The sequence below is a fragment of the Triturus cristatus genome, chromosome 2_1 (assembly GCF_964204655.1).
Source record: "Triturus cristatus chromosome 2_1, aTriCri1.1, whole genome shotgun sequence".
NCBI classification, from domain to species: domain Eukaryota; kingdom Metazoa; phylum Chordata; class Amphibia; order Caudata; family Salamandridae; genus Triturus; species Triturus cristatus.
Genome location: NC_140581.1, coordinates 190,877,320 through 190,894,541, shown reverse-complemented (window position 1 = coordinate 190,894,541; position 17,222 = coordinate 190,877,320). Strand labels below are relative to the sequence as shown.

The 17,222-nt window shown below is 47.5% G+C and overlaps 1 protein-coding gene across 2 annotated transcripts in view; it reads left to right on the top strand.

Annotated features, from left to right (window-relative positions):
- Window positions 1-17,222, top strand: part of MYO5B (myosin VB) — a 1,021,014-nt gene that overhangs the window by 711,442 nt on the left and 292,350 nt on the right. For both annotated transcript variants that reach the window (XM_085629682.1, XM_085629691.1), the window contains exons 16-17: window positions 9,262-9,359; window positions 11,854-11,940. In XM_085629682.1, coding sequence (XP_085485808.1) covers window positions 9,262-9,359; window positions 11,854-11,940 — 185 coding nt within the window. The remainder of the gene's footprint in view (window positions 1-9,261; window positions 9,360-11,853; window positions 11,941-17,222) is intronic.

Sequence of the window (17,222 nt, the reverse complement as noted above, 5' to 3'; positions counted from 1 at the left end):
TAACGATAGCAATACGATCAGCCAGCGATAAAGGCAGCTGAATCCATCTCCCCACTCTTTCCTCTAGTGTGTCAATCACCGTCCCATAGTTAGTCCGGATCACAATTTCCGGGTCCCTGTGATACCACACCCCCAGGTATTTTATCGGGTCTGTTTTCCACTCCAGAGGATAATCCATGGAGTGCGGGTGCGTGCTGTCAGTCAAGGGAATAATCAGGGATTTGGCCCAATTTATAGTAACACCGGATTGACGCGCGAACTTTATATATTCCCTCAACAGGGGATTCAGATTGGCCTGTGGGTCCCTCACGTAAAGCAGCATATCATCTGCGTACAGTGAGATGTGCAACGGTCGCTGTGGAAACTGCAGGGCCGAATAGTGATGCCCCTGTCTTATTTTGCATGCTAGGGGCTCCAATGCTATTGCAAACAAGAGAGGGGACAGCGGGCATCCCTGCCTCGTCCCCCTCCGTATGTCAATGGTGTCTGAGAGATAATTATTCACCCGAATCCGCGCCACAGGTGCATCATATAATAATTGGATCCATTGTAGGAACATGGGTGGGAAGCCCATCCTCCGCAGCACCGTAGTCATATACGTCCATTCTAGAGAATCAAAGGCCTTGGCTGCGTCCAGGAAGACCGCCGCCGCCTTCGTCTCAGGCATTAGATAGTGCGAAAGCGCAAAAAACGTTCGCGTGTTGTGCGCAGTGGAGCGCTCTGGTATGAATCCAGACTGATCGGGCAAGATCAATCTGGGCATCAGCGGATTCAGACGGGCAGCAAGCAGTTTGGCCAGTATCTTGCTGTCCACGTTTATGAGGGACAATGGTCTATAGTAGTCGCAAAGCTCCGGATCTTTCTGCGGTTTGGGAAGTGCTAATAGTATTGCTTCCCGTAGGGTTGGCGGCAGGCGTTGCTGCTCGTGAGCGCTACCATACATTTCCACCAAATATGGTGCCAGCTGGTCAACAAACGTCTTATAAAATTCGCACGTAAAGCCGTCGGGGCCCGGAGCCTTACCATTCGGCAGTGACTTAATTACTTCTGTGACCTCCTCTACTGTGATGGGTTGGGATAGGTATTTGCGGTGCGTGTCCGATAGCCACGCTATCGCCACGTCCTCGAGGTACTCCGCGATTTCAGCCTCAGTGGCCGTCGGCCTGGAGGCGTACAGCTCTCCGTACGTGGCCATAAATTCCCCCAGTATTTCTTGTTCACCATATTTTCGCTCACCTTGGTGTCCTCGATTCACCTGTATGTTCTGCGGGGCACGTCCCTCGCATATGTTAGTCGCCAAGCGCCTGCCCGGTCTGCCGCCCTCCCCATAGGCCCTCGCCACCTGTCGTTTCATGGTGTATTTAATTTCATCATCCGCGAGACTCTGAAATTCGGATAGTGTTGTCCGAATGTCCCCTAGTAGCCGAACATTTTGTGTGCTCTCATATTCACGTTCTAGACTTCGGAGCTTGTCTTCTCTGGCTCTTAGCTGCTGTTGGATATCTTTAAGGATGCCTGCGTTGGTGCTTATGCAGACACCACGTATGGTGGCCTTGCAGGCCTCCCAGAGCACACCCAGGTCTGTTGCAGTAGATGCATTGTTGTCAAAATATTCCCGTATCGCCTGCCCAATGGTATCAGCATAGATGGGGTCTATGAGTGCTTTAGCATTGAATCTCCAACTGAATGGAGGTGGCGTGTAGTTCGGGAGCTCCAGGGAGAGGAGCACCGGGCTGTGATCGGATAGCGTTCTGGGTAGGTGACGAACCTCCCTAGTCCATAGTGCAACGTCCCCAGACACCAACCAGTAGTCTATGCGGGACCAGCTGCCGCGCGACGTAGTCACATGAGTGGCTTCCAGCTCAGCCGGGTGTCTACTCCTCCAAATATCAGTGAGTGCCCTATCCACTATTATGTCCTGGAGGACATGGAGTGCGCGCCTGTGGGGCTCCGTTGTCGCCCCAGATCGGTCAATGTCATCGCAGAGCGCAATATTAAAGTCTCCATCCCATATCACGTGAGGGGCCTGTAGTTCACACAATCTGCTCCACAGTGAGTGGTAGAACTGCGGATCATCAACATTAGGCCCATAGACATTCACCACAGCTAGCCTCTGCCCTCGCAGGAGACCAGTTAGAATAACAAACCTCCCCATGTCATCCCTCTCGACCTCCTCTATTGTATATTTCAGCCCTTTTCTTATCAGCACCATCACCCCCCGTGCGTATGAGGAGTAGGAGGAGTAGTGTACCGACTCGGCCCACCTCCGGCCCACACTTATTCGGCGCGACAGCGCGCAGTGAGTCTCCTGTATAAGTGCAATGTCTATGCGCTGCCTGTCAGGATACGCCAGTGTTTGCCTAATTTTCTTGGGGTTACCAAGCCCCCGGACATTCCACGTTAATAATCGAAGATATCCCGCCCCTAACCTGCTCTCAGCCATCTCCCAATAAAAGCAGGTGTGCACCAGTCACCCCCACATCTAGTGAGCGCGCCCCCACAGCTGTCACAGCGAGTAAGGACCCTCGTATATCTCAGCATTCGTACTTGGATTTCAGCAATGCTTCTCATGCACAGTGACCAACATTTCAACTTCCCAACCGTATCCCACTTCCCCCCACCCACTTCAGCACCCCAACTATGCCAAAGACATACCCCATAACTAAGGTCAAACATTAGAGTAACTGGATTCGGGGATCTCCCTCTTTGGGGGACCGCCTAGAACACACCACTCCATCCAACTCAATGGATGTGGACGGGGACAGATTACTTTTTCAGGACCCAAGAGGTCCCCTATCAGTGCAAGCATCTAGCGACCCTCCCTAGGGCCCAGCGCAGCCGCAGCCGTGCATATTTCGTCCCATTTACAGCATTACTTCCCTGCTATCTGACGGGCAGCGACCAGTCACTTGCACACCCTTCCTCCCGCACCTGCCCTTCACATCCATGATCCAGTTCTGATGGTCAGGGTTCATTGTTCCTGCTAGTCATATAGCTAGATCTCCCTCAATCCCAGAAATCGTACGCCACCCCAGCATGGAACGGCTGTTGCCAACATTAAGCAGGCTCTGTCTTGTAATGGCATGCCATCCCCAGAACCCCATAGTCAGGAGCCAGTGTTGTACCCCCAGGACTGAAGTAGCAGTATTATTACCGGTCAGCAGCTCCCCAGAGTTCCAGGTATGCTCGTTCGCAGCAAATGCACTCGTCGTCGTCGCCATGTCTTCAGGCGCATTGTCGTCCATTCTGCCCTCCACAGTCCTCCCTGTTAGGGCCGCAGTATCCATACACAGTAGATAGTGGCTTCGCTGTTCTTCTGTTAACGCTTTGTACAATACTTTAGTCATCGTCCGCAGTTTGATCAGCTCTCCGCCTCTCTTTGCGCTTTGCTCCGATTTTTTTGATGAGTTCATGCGCCTCTCGGGGCGAATGGCACAGCGTCGCATGTCCGTCGTGCGTAATGCGAAGCCGGGCGGGATAGAGCATAGCGTAATCGACCCCCATATCACGAAGTTTCTTTTTGACCGGGTTGAACTCCTTCCGCGCTTGTTGGACTGTGAGGGTGAAGTCCGGGTAGAACGCCAGGGTGTTACCTTGGTGCGTGATCTGGTTTTTTTCACGCGCTATTCGGAGGATAGCATCGCGGTCCCTGTAGTTGAGGACTCTGGCGACTATAGGCCGCGGGGGCGCTCCAGGTTTCAGTCTCGGGGCTAGCGACCTGTGAGCTCGTTCAATTAGGAACATTGGGGACAGGTGCTCCGCTCCCACAACGTTCTTAAGCAGGTCCTCGACGTACGTTTCCATCCGGCCAGTGTTGGTGGACTCCGGAACCCCCGTGATTCTCACGTTGTTGCGTCTCGAGCGCGCCTCCAAATCCTCTGTCTTGTTTTTCAGCGCCTCCATCAGTCTCTCAGCCTCCGCACATTTTTGTGTCGTGGTTTGCGAGACGTCTTCCAGCGCCCCAATTCGGGTCTCTGCCTCCGTCAGCCGCTCTCCGTGCACATCCAGTTTCGCCGCCATGTTGTCCACTCGCAGCGTGATGGTATCAAGTTTACCATGGATGTCCTGTAGGCTCTGCTGGATGGCCCTCAGCGCCTCCGCCATGCCTTGGGGCGTTGAGTCTTCAGCACCCGTTACTTCGTCTGGTGGCGCTGCGGCGCCCTGGGTCTGGCGCTTGGTTTCAAATGGAAGTTTTGTTTGCGTCTTTTCCGGCTTCCCCATCTTGTCTGAGTGCACCACTGGTCTACAGGGGTCGCGTTTTCAGGGTCACTGAGCAGCACCGCCCCCTCTGCAGATGGGATTTGGGGGTATCACAGCAGGCGCACAGCTCTTGGTAGTTTCCCAGGTTTTCACCTCGTCATCCCTGCCGGTCGCCCCGCGTAGGTTCCACTGCCGTCACCCAACGCCATTAGATTCGCGACGCTGCCCAGCTCTCACCGTCCCTCTGGCTGGCCCATGCGGCCGGCACCATCCACGGGGCGCACCGCTCAATGTCTGCTGTCCCGGCGCTGCGCTAGCGGCACAGGAATCCGGCAAGCACCCGGCCTTTACTCGCCAATGGGGGCAGTCAGCACCTCACATCCATGGCGCCGCGCTCCGTCCTCCGCAGCAATAGTCTGTACGCTCTCCGAGCCTGCATCGGCGCCCTCTGCAGCCACAGCGCCCCGCGTGTCCCATGTCCGCCGCCTCAGCACAGCGCCACACGCCTCCGGACACGCAGCCGCACCGCAGTCCAAGGGCAGCACTCACCCCTGTAGCGGTCGGACAGGTAGGCGGACAGCACGTATTTCCTTCCTAGGCAGCTCCAGCCGCTGACCGTCCGCAGCGCCGTCGTATCTGGACGCGGCCGCCGCAGCGCCTCACAGTCTTCGCCCGTGCCTCCAGGGCTTCCGCGCAGGGTCAGTTTAAGAGATCCGAAGGCAGCGCAGCGATCGCGTCCCCCGCAGTCATCAATCCGCAGTGGCAGGGCGGTCGCTAGCAAGATCGCGTCTGTGTACTCCCGGGCGCCGCCATCTTGGGAGCCGTTGGCCGCTCACACCGCGGAACATAAAAGTTTGTGTTTTTGTGGGCAGCAGGGCATCTGAGCAGTTCTCGTTCTCCCCATCTGTGGAGGGCAGCTTCCGATCACCACAGCGACATTTTTAGGCTGCGGCGCACCTCCGATCACGCTTATTTCGCCATGCGTGTTCCCCGTCCGGCGGAGCTGTCTCAAGAGGCAGCCATTCCGCTGTGCGCCCTCTAGCGCACCCCAGATTATCACAATTTTTAATTTCAAAATCTCTTCCCCAACTATTTAGCCATGTTTTGCCTAAACCAATGCTGATGTCTCTGCTTAAAATCCTCAAGATGGTCGTCGACTTCTGTTTCGTGATCTAGTTATTATCACAAATCTTTCCCAAGGAATATGCAACTGCACCTTTAGTAGAAGGCAAAGTTGCCCCCATAGAATTGTATTAAATTCAAATGTTTCCCAGTACAGCTTATACACTTGTATGTTGTCAATGTTCATGGATATGATATTCCCAAAACTTTTCATAAAAACATTGGTGTTTCTGATCTCACTGCTCCTAAATTCAAGTTTCAAATCTGAAGACTATTTTATTCTTGGAATGTCACTAAACACTTTTTATTTTGTTATGGACTACTGTTGAAGCACCATTTTTACAGTTGTTTTCTGTCCTGTACTGTCACTTTTGTCTGGTACACAAAATGTCATTGCAAACCATAAAGAGGTGTTTAGCTGGCATCACAGGTGCACATATCTCCCACATAGCATTTCTAATTAGTATGTCATACAAGCCTCATATTCAGGTCCCTTTATTCCACCAGATTGGATGAGATGTTACCAACTACTGGGCATTTTGTTGTTGGCTTTTTTTGGCCATTGATCCAGGAGACTGTTTATGTGCTTTTGTTCCAGGTCTATTCTTAGCATTTTGTCCCATAACTTTCAATGGATTCAGTAATTATTCTCATCTTGATCATTCATTTATGCATGCGGACCGGCTCCGGCCTTATGTTTTACTCCCCAATCCAGCTTTAAGTTTGACTCAGCATGTCTTTGTTGCTGACTGTCATAATGCAGGCAGGACCAAGCAAGAATCGCTGGTTCAATTTTGTTAGCTCTATCAGCCACTTTCAATAACATGTCTAATACAATCTTGGCGACCAGATTGCATGAGGTTGGCATCTGGAACAAAACATTATAATGCCTTAAGTCATGTGTCAAAAACTGCTCTCAAGCAATTACCCTTCCGCCCTAGTTTTTCTTTCAGCCTTACCTCATATGGTGTACCTTATTCAATTTGTACGACACCCCTGTCTGGGTTTATTATGTTTGTTGTACTTGAGGTTATGAGGTATGCAGATGCCACTCAGATTATCCTCAAGAGCTTCAGTTGCCAAATTATGTTTGCAGCATTTCTTACCACTGTGCCATATGAATGAATTCCATTTTTCAAAATCTCAGTTAGTACAAAACCCAACATGTGCCACTTATGGCCTTCTGATTTTGGCTCTGGCACTCAACTGGCCCCATCAAAGGTCGTGATCTTTCTTGATCCCCTCCAAACACCTCAACCTGCTTCTGCTAGTCTTTGGGAACTCTTCCACCAGATCTCTATATTCCTCTTATCGCGGCACTCAGACACTTCTGATTACACTATGGCAACAAACTTTACCTGGGTCTTTCCCGCTTCCAGTTTCAGTAACTTGATCTGGAATGCCTTTGCTTTCCTTCTCCTGCCCCGTCCCTTCTTTAGACACCCAAGTGTCTAAACATCTCACTCGGCTGCATTGGCTATCAGTGGACAAACATTCTACCTTTCAAGACCTATGTGTTTGTCATAAAGCTCTTCATGGTAAGAATCTGAATTCATCAATATTTTTTTCTCTCCTGGACCAGCTTTTACTCTACTGCCTTAGGTTCCTATAACTTGTAGACACCCCACAGATGGCCAAGCCCTCTCTTTTACAGTAAAAGGATCTTGGAATGCCATTCCTGCCTTGCTTCTTTTCCACCTTAAACCATCTGATCTTCAGAAAACTACTTGGATGTTCAACCTATAATCATTTGTCTGCTGCAAAAATCCTTTCTGCCAGCTCTAGGACACTGGAACTGGTAATTGCACTCTTTCCAAATCTCCATAATAAATATTTGCCAGATACCCTATTAATCATTTCTTTTCTAACCCTCAACTGTAAAAAAAAAAAAAGATTCTCAAGATATGAAAAATTGACGGAATGTCTCTTGCGAGAGAAGAGCATCATGTTTACAATTTAAGGTTTACACATTGAAATTCAAATATTTTATTGTGGGCTCATTCATTTATTTCTAGTATATAGATAGAGTACCAGGTCTTTTTGCCACAACAACCCATGTTAACAAAATTGCTTAAAAGAACTATATGGACATCGGTCTTCAAAAATTAGAATTGTAGATTCAAAATCTTTCAGATGGTTTTTTAAAATGCTATTATTTTTTTAATTTTAAAATCACAGTGTTATTGAAGCTAAAAAAAGGAAAATAGTAGGAATATTTTGTCATTGCATCTGCTCTTTATGCCGACCACAGTAGGTCTTTAAGTCACTGCCACCGTCCTTCAGAGTCCATCAAAGAGCTTGTAGTTGCAATGCTTGAAATGACTGGCTATCAGGAGAGATGGAGCATTCTGTAACCTTACCAAAATTATGTCATTACATTAGTCTGCTTGTGAGCAGCCAAACTGTAACTTCCTTTATTGGGGATACATTTAGACTCTGTTCAGGATGCGCCTGGGAACAAGAGCTAATAGGAGCAGATCAGATGGAAAATAGATTCCAACTTTCCTCTCATCCCCCCTGCAAAGGTGACAACATCTATAATCAACATTTGTGTCGTCTGCCCAACCAAATCCAAGTTTGACTACTGGTTTTAAAAGCACTACCCCCAGGTTCCAAATATATGTCGTTTTGGCCCTACCGTATGATATAACTTTTCTCTTACCCACATTCGCTCCAAGATCATTCAGTTTATTAAATACGTCAATGACGCCTAGTAATCTGTGAGTCTCTCACAAGTCTACCTCACTCTAAACCTAGTATTGATGCAAGAAAGTGTTTGGAGAACAGCAAATCCATACCCAAGGCCTTGCAGGAGTCTCATGTACAGATCTTAATGTTGAGCCATTCCTCAGCCACAATGGATCAAGGTTCTTCGGTCAATGAAGAACTCGTTTTTAGGCTTCGGGGTTTCTCTGTATCACTAGCTGAGGGAACCCAAGCAGCAGCATTAATCAGAATCTCAGTAAACAAATACTGTAGGACCTGTTACATTGCCTGTAATATTTGTATTTCAGAACATTTCATGGCTGATCAGCCTGGATTGTTTCGCACTGCATTTCTTATGCTCTTCAGAAATGCCCTGTAGGTGGGCCCCTTTGCTTCATTCAATCTGGCTAGGAGAAGGCAGTGCCAAAGGCGTCATCACATGTTCCCTGCGGTAAACGAACAAGACACAAGTCAGACTATCCCAGCTAAAGACCATCATGCAATTGATAATAGATATCGGAAGTGGGCTTACTCGGGATAGTGGATCTGGAACGTTTCTGTGAACCTTCATCAATCAAGAGACCGTTTGCCATTCGCTGGAGGCCCACTGCCGCATACTGTATTCACTGTTAACCAAATAATACCCGGTTAACGAATCTTTGTTTAGATTGTTTTGAAGTATGTAAATAATATGGTGCAGATCACTCAGTGGTGGGTCCCCGTCTCTAAAAGAGTCAAATATCTAAGTCTGTGACTGAGTCCGTGTCTTTCTGTGATGTGACTCGTCAGACATGGAATGTGATCTTCTGATACCCTGTGCATCAGCAATGAGTCTGTAAATACTTAGACCAATCAGCGGTGGAAGAGAGAGAGACGTGCAGATTAAAGTTTTGTTGATTGGTGGTACCCATTGGCTCTGCAGATCCTAAGAAGTTGCAGATTTCCTTCTGGCCTCTTTCTACCCTGGTTGCAGCAGAAGAATGTCTACTTGCTTTATGGCGGGGCAGCGGGGCACGCCAATTATTTAAGGCTCAAGTCTGTGATAAACGTGAACATAAATACATGGTAATTGGGAGCTAATCGTGCAGGGGTCACAATGGCGTTTTGTTAATTTAAGTAAAATCGCTGTTTTATGCTTTCATTGGTGGTCTTGGTTCATGGAGATTCATTTTTTTCATGGGAATTTGTTGCTTCCATAATATGCCCTAATTCTTTCTTTGTGTTTGTTTCCAGTTCCGAAACTCTTTGCATCTTCTCATGGAGACACTGAACGCCACCACCCCCCATTATGTCCGCTGCATCAAGCCAAACGATGAGAAGCTTTCCTTCAGGTAAGAGATCGCGAGGCAGGAAATATCTTCTGGCAGGGGAAGAGAGAACAACTTCACTGCTCACTGGATTAAGTTCCCTCTATGCTCCCAATTCACAACCAAAGCATGGAATGTGCTCAGGGTCGGCTTTAGCACTGGTGGCGCCCAGTGCGACAATGTTTTTTGGCGCCCCCAACTACCAGCTCAGTCACGGATACCCTCACTACCACCCTTTAACAGTCTCCATAACCTCTCTCTCAGATGCATTTTATTAATTTGATAGCGTCACTCATAAAAGTGAAGGGTGTCAAAGCATTTTAGATAACACGCATTACACAGAGACAATCAATTGTTGGTCTGTAAATCAGTGTATAGTAAATGTTGCGGAGCACTTGGTCTGGAGAAGCACAAACTCTGAATTTAAAATGTAACACAATGGATTGGAGCTCTCTTTAATCGCAAGAACTGTTTGTACCCAAAATGAACCCTTTTTGCAACATTACAATAATGAAGGTCTGGGGAAAAAATCTATAGCTCTAATTTATACCTTAAGTCTGCACGCAGTTCTTTGATGACAGTTAATAGCTCACTGTAAACTGAAACTAACAAAAGGAAGTCTCTGACAAAAGCAGTAGCCCACTGACCTGTTTACATTATATTCACTTTGTTATCTGCATGGTACATGTTCTGTGCAGCATGCATACTAACCCTCTGCGCTACCTTCAAAACTTCCACGAGTCAAAACTTCTATTAAGACAAAAAACTCCGATCTTGCCTGGAAGAACATTAATCACTGGAGTTTTCTTGATGTTTTAATTGTTGACTGAAAATTGCTTGAAGCCACGAACGCAGCAGTAGGTGCTTTTAAGCAAACAGGCGCCCCCATGTGAAGTCAGCACCTGGTGCGGTGGCACCGGTCGCACCGCCCTAAAGCCGGCCCTGAATGTGCTCCTGAAGTTACCTCTACAGTTGCTACTTTGTTGGAGTTCACAAAGAATTCTCCTGGGGAGTTTGACATGCGCCTGACGAAACATTTTCACATTCATCAATATAGCAAACATATGTATAAATTCAAGGGTTACGTATAAGTTCATTTTCACTTGCTAAAGTGTTTTTTTGCTCGAAGGGGAAAAATGATTATTCACCCTTCCTCTGCATCCCTATCAATTTTGGGGTTATTCTATTCCGTTTTCCATCCACATTTGTTTTACTTCTGTCCTGGAGAGGAGTACATTTCAGACTATTTTCAACCTGGTAAAGTACCTCCAAATGGTGTGTGAATACTTGTAAGCATGCAGCTTTTGTGGATCTCTACCCTTTGCAGGGGTCCTCAGACTGAACACCTGTTAAAGAAGCTGATTTACCAACTAATAGGAGTGCCATTTATGCTGTTTATCGCCTTCCTTGGTGTCTCTTTTGTGCGCAGATAGCCTTATGAGCCTGTCCGTTGTCTGTCATACCTTCTTGGTACCTTTAAGAAAATTACCTGGAAATAACTCAGCGTGCCCAGCTTTCATTTAAGATTGCAGTTACTACAACCTTTTCTTGGTCTCTGTAAATCACAGGAGTAAATTATCACAGAGCTTTGTCCAACACCTATACTCTCTAACCACGCAAGAAACCTGGGAATCATCGTAGGCAACAAACTCAACGTGGCCTCACAGGCGAACACAGTCAGCTCCTCTTGTTCTCACATACTACGTATTCTCAGGAAAATATTCAAATGGATCCCCTCAAACACCAGGCAACCCGTCACTCAAGCCCTAATCACTAGCCGTCTAGACTACCACAACGCACTGTATCCCGGAATTTCAAGCAACCTCCTTCACCAACATCAGACCATTCAGAATTCCGCAGCTAGACTCATCCTGGGTCTCCCATGTCACACACAATCACACCACACCTCAGAGAATTCCACTGTCTACTGATACACAGACGCAGCCAATTCAAACTCCTCATGCATGCATACAGGGCCCTGCACAGCATAGGACCAGCATACCTCAGCTGCCTCCTTCACTTCCCCAACCTACTAGACTCCTATGCTCAGCCTCGCTCTCCCTCGCACCCTCACCCCGTATCCGCAAAAGCAGAATGGGCGGCCTATCTTTCTCCTACATTGCACACAAGTCATGGAACGGGCCTCCTCCTCACTTCTTGAATTATGCAAGAGGCTGAAGACCTGGCTCTTCAACTAACTCAACTACCCCCAGCAGCCGACCCCAACACCCTCTCCAGTGCCTGGATACCCTTAGGGTGATAAGTCACACTATACAAATCCATATAACATAATACAAGGCGTGTCTTCTGTGGCTACTAACTGTTGGCTCTCGGTCAGGCTGCTCACCTCGTTCCTGGTAGTTGGTGGTGTAAACACATTTTTCTGCAAAATCGGGTCCAGGTGGAATCCTATGGCCCGTAGGAGTTCCTTGTTAAATATCCTTTTCCACTAGGCCATCCTAAAAGTGTGTCAACTTGGTTGAATAATAAGTAATCTCTTTTTAAAATGTTGTTTCAGTTTTGATCCGAAGAGAGCTGTCCAGCAGCTGAGGGCCTGCGGTGTGTTGGAGACGATACGCATCAGTGCAGCCGGCTACCCGTCCAGGTACTAAATACACCAGTTAACCAATTAATTTATTACTTAGGGTGTGTGTTTATTTCTGTGTTTTACGCAGCACTGCGCGCACTATCTTTGCGTTCTTTTGATGAGGTCACACAAGCGGCTCAGATTTCGGGACACATGCGCATCAGGCAGTTAGAAGTGCTGGGTAAACTGTCGTAAAAGACGCAGTGGGTCGTAAATGCAAAGGCGGCAGCAGGAAGCCCATGTGACCTCATGTACACCCATCTTTTCCTGTGAACCTCTTTCATGAACAAAACCAGTGTCTGCAAAATATTGAGGATTTACCGATTCCTGGTGATATTTTCAAAGCAACAATTTCCAGTTTGGTCGAACTCCATTTACAGGGAACCTTTAGATTACATTGTTCACAAATAACTGTTTTTGTGAGCTGCTACATGTCCACCTGTAGTATGTAGTCTTTTGTGTCTTTGTAACTTTCAATAGATGTTACTGTTTTCACTTTTTGCCAAACATAAGCATTGGGCTGTAGATTAGTATTACATAGAAAGGGGGACTAGATCCTTTGCTCCGGGAGACAAGAACTTATGTCATTGTAATGTAATACCAAGGTTTCAGATTGCATATGTGTGACATTTTCATAATTTCAGTGTAATTATAAGTGACATTCAACGGCTATGAGTGACACTTTCTCACGAGCAAAATCGAGCAACAAAGACGAGAGAAACATATAAATATAAGAAATGACACCCGTTTGAGCATAAAAACACTCTAAGAAGATCTTAAAACTGCTGCAAAACTCCAGAAATGGATGGGCCCTGTGGGACCCGACTGACCCAAACAGGATGTGAGAGGCCCCAGCTGTATTTCTGCAGGATGCAGAAACACAGCTAAGGACTGTCTTTACTTCCATGATGATCCTCATGGAGCAACCACTTTTGAGGGGTTCCTCAAGTGCATGGTCTTAAAATCCTGGGGCTCCTGTGCAGTGGCTCTGGGAACACGCCTCATTCTAGATGGCTTTCTAAAATGAAAGTGAACATCATCAAGAGTCAAACAGATAAAAACAAACCAACACAAGGCAATTCTGAAACAGACTATCCTGACATGTACACCCTGACTGGAGTCATGATACCAGTATAATGCATGAACGTAAGTAGAATGAAGCTGCAAGTGCTTCCTGTGCGACGTGTGTAAATGTTAAAAGAGCAGCACTTTCGATGAACTACCGGTTAACTTTCCTTTAAAAAACTGTTTAGTAAGAACTCCCGGCGCTTCGGCAGTAACGTTGGTGGTTTTAGAAATTATTTGAGGCGGAAACACTTAGTGGTTCCTTGACAGGTGGTCATTCGATTGCACGCTCGCTTCTCCTCCCTCGCAAGCCATCCTGTCTCACTGATGCGCCTTCTGAGGGATAGCATCATACATGGACAGCATGCGTTCTACAGGTCCAAGCATTTGCCCACCAGAAATGACGTGCAGTGCTCCTTGTCGGCACCGCTCTGACATATGGTTGAGGCTTGCACTGTACCTGATGGCCCAAGATAAGAGACATCTCAGCCTGCATGTGCAGACCACCCCACAAAACAACAGAAGGCACCTGAATCCATGGAAGCTGGGTCTGACGTGCTAGCAGTTTGTTTATTAGAGACACCAGTGGTCGCTGGGTCCACGTGGCCTGGGGAGCTGGGCATTGCAGCACAGGACCGGAGGAGGTAGGATCTTTTGAGATCCTGCCTTCAACATCCTGCTGCTCCTGCAGCGATGACTGTGCGACCACCTCTCACCTCCCAAAGGCCGCGCAGCGCATGTTGATCTGAGGCAGCAATCTGGTGACGCAGCGGTGCGCCCACGGCAAAGAAACATAACTGCCGCCTGCTGTGTCCCGCCCGACTCCGCCTCACTCCGTGACTTTGGCAAATGGATACAGTCACACTATGACGTGTCTGATTATTGTTGCAACTTGCAGTCACGTGATGTCGTCTCGGTCGACCGGGGCCGAGTGAGTCTCAGCAGCAGGCAGCTGTGATCAGTATGCACTGCTGCAGCCAGCACAGCATGCCCCATTGAGTAGAACATTTCCACTGTTAGTACCACCCAGGCAGCACTGCACAAGTGAAGTCCGTACAGTGCCTCACTTTGCCAGACTTGCAGTGCGCGGTCCACGTTGCTAGCTTGAAAGTGTTTCTTAGAGGGTAGCACTTCCATCTCGCTTGTCTGCCTTAGTGCCATTATGGTGTCAGGAGGCGCTATAAATGCGTGACTAAACATTTTAGTGCAGTGATGCGGCCCGCCACACTAAAATGCGTTATTCGAACGCTAGATGCATGGTACTTGGCAGGGCTGATAATATCCAGTTTTTGTGTAGTGCAAACATATGTCCGGTCTGATGTCTCAGTGGAATAATGCATCTGTTCCAGTGATCTGTGTTTTTCCTCATGGTCACAGGTTCAAACCTTGGCTGATTCCACTGAACCTTTCATCCTTCCAGCGTAGATAAAATGAGTACCACAGAGCTGGATAGCAATACAAATCTGCTGTTTCATCACTAGGAAGCCCAAGGGTGAAAGTGCACTTTACAAATGCTCATCCATACCTGGGAGAAGATGTGGAATAGTGTATAAATTGGTGACATACAATCTTGGGCTCTACACGTGGGTCTAACTTTATGATTCTGGGCAAATTACATTATGTCCTATCACTTAAACAACTTTATATATTTGTAATACAAAATGTGCTGTCTGGTCTATCACAATGCCATGTCCCATCTATCCCCTCCCCAGCCTGGAATCACTCCCTGCTCCAGTAATCGGCTGTCAACAAGAATCCACATGCATACGGTTCTATGGCCAGCACCTCATCATATCACCCTTATTAGATGCTACTTCATTCCTGAAATAGAATAAATACAAAATAAATAGATCTAGACATTACTTTGACATTCTTTCAGATTAGTGTCATAAACCACAAAAGAAAATGGCTGAGGATTAGGGATTTGTGATTTCATGGAAGCCAAAGCGATTAAGGGGAGCGGGCTGTGATCCTGTGGAACGCAGATGGATTAAGGGGAGTGAAATGTAATCCTGTGGAAATTAAATAGATGAAAGAGGTGATCTGTGATCCTATGGAAACGTAACAAGGTATTTGGCAGGTGGGTTCTATTCCTGCAGGAAGAAAATTGGATAAATAAGTGGGCTGCCACCTATGGATATCTTGGCTGACTCGCATTTAAGATAATTTCCTGTTGGAACTTGGATTGAAGGGATGTATGGCAACGCTCCAGTTTACACTGTTCAAATGCTGAGTGTTTCGTAGCACAACACTCTCAGATACACTGTTTTCCCCAGGACCACACATTTTGTTTAGATGGATGCTGGGATTGGGCTCCGGCCTCCTGGTTTCACCTTCAACAACCTAGCTGCCGGACCTGTGCTGACTATGCCTCGTTTGCTCTGCCGGGGACCAGTAGCGGTGTTCTCCCACAGTAGTCTACGGTGGGCTACGCTCTGAAGGGGCTCTAATAATACGCATGTGCTATAAGCCTGTGTTCGAGGCACACTCCTGCTGCGGTTGATGTTGATGGAAGGACCGCAGTGCATTAGTCCTGTGTCGGTGACCCATTTCCTCTACTCCAGCTCTGGGGGAGGGGGTGTGACATGAAGTGACAGCCAGACAGCCTCAGAGATAGCAAGTCCTGCGCTCCAGGGCTCTTCCATAATTAATGTGGCAATTTGCTGGCCCAGGGAGGCTGAGTAAAGTTCAATGAACGCCTGTCCTGCAGACTTCAATAATTGACGGCGTCTGAAGTTGCTCAGCACCATGTCTTGTGGCACAAGGCCACCTAGATTCCTGGGATCACACCTGCTTGGCAAAGCAGCCTTCTTCAGCCGTGTCGTGAAAGCATGGTGGCTCTGCTCATGAATTACTGGCTGTGATCATTCCAAAAGAGGATGCATTGAGTGAGTGCACAGGACAGGCGGCGTCTTTATCCGCCTGCATTAATCCACAGTACTGAAGCTGAACGTCTGTACAAGCATCTGTTTGTGTGCATCGGAATTTATTGCCAATGCCAGCTCTTCGAAGAGTGTGATTTATGGTAATTCGGCTCTACCTGTTGCATGCTGTAAATAAAGCGTGCATGCAGTTAGATTGTCACAGGAATGAATATCATTACCTGAGGTTGGTTACATGGGCAAACCCACTTCAGGAAGGGATTCAAGACCTGGCTTTTCAGCTGATACCTGTAGCACAGCGCCTAGATACCCTCTAGGGTGATAAGCGGCGCTGTACAAGTACTATTTGATTGACTGATTGACCTTTTGAGTGATGGAAGGAAGCCTTAGCTTAGCGTGCAGTGAATGTTAAGGCCTGTCGGTTTAATTTGGATTTGGGTGACTGTCCTTGCACATGGGAGGGGTTACCCTCTTTGAGAGATTTTAGGGTCCTCTCCGTTGGATCCCTTGAGTTCTGAACTGTCTTCATGCCATATTTGGTATTTGCGATTCGTTAGCTACTTTCATGAAGCTCAATTCTGGTTGTGTAAGCAATAAACACACAAAAGGTGGTGGGAGAATGCTTGCAAATCGTCCAAACCACTGGCACCCGCTTGGGTAATATTCCAACCCATTGTTTTTTGCACACTGTGCTACTCTAGATAGAGGGCCTCTTTATGTAAATTGTTACTGACCCTGCTCCACATGGCATCATCCCATCCCATGGCCTCCTCCGGAAGGGAACACAAGTACCCCCAGATCCGAGAGCACTAAGACATAAATGCGAGTCAATAGCATATTCTGAGACTGTAAACATCCAGGAGCAACCGCAAGTACACGCTGAAGTGTCTGATTGTCTGTCTTTCCAGGGATACTGAGCAGAGCTATTCCCAGTGCAATTCCAGAAATTAGAATGATTCTCTTGTTGCCTTGATGAACTATTCATTCCTGGTACCCGTTCTTCCATTCCATCACGTGTCCACTTTTTGATCATGATGCAGGAACAACTGTTACAGCCACTGTTCAGCTTTCCTAAGTAACACTTGGCCTCTTGTTCACCATTTCCTGTCATCACATGCTATGAGGCACTAATCTATCATTTGAAACTGATCCTGTTTCAGTTCAGATGAACCGTGATCACCCCAGTACTCAAGCGGACTTCTGAGCCTTCGTCTACTGCTGACTCTAACCACATATATATCACCATCCTCCCAAGGTTCTTGAGGCTTCTGTTGGCCTTGAGGGTGCAGCCTGTTATCTCTTCAAGATTGGATTTTGGCAAGGAGAGGTACTAAGTTGGTCCGTATATTGACA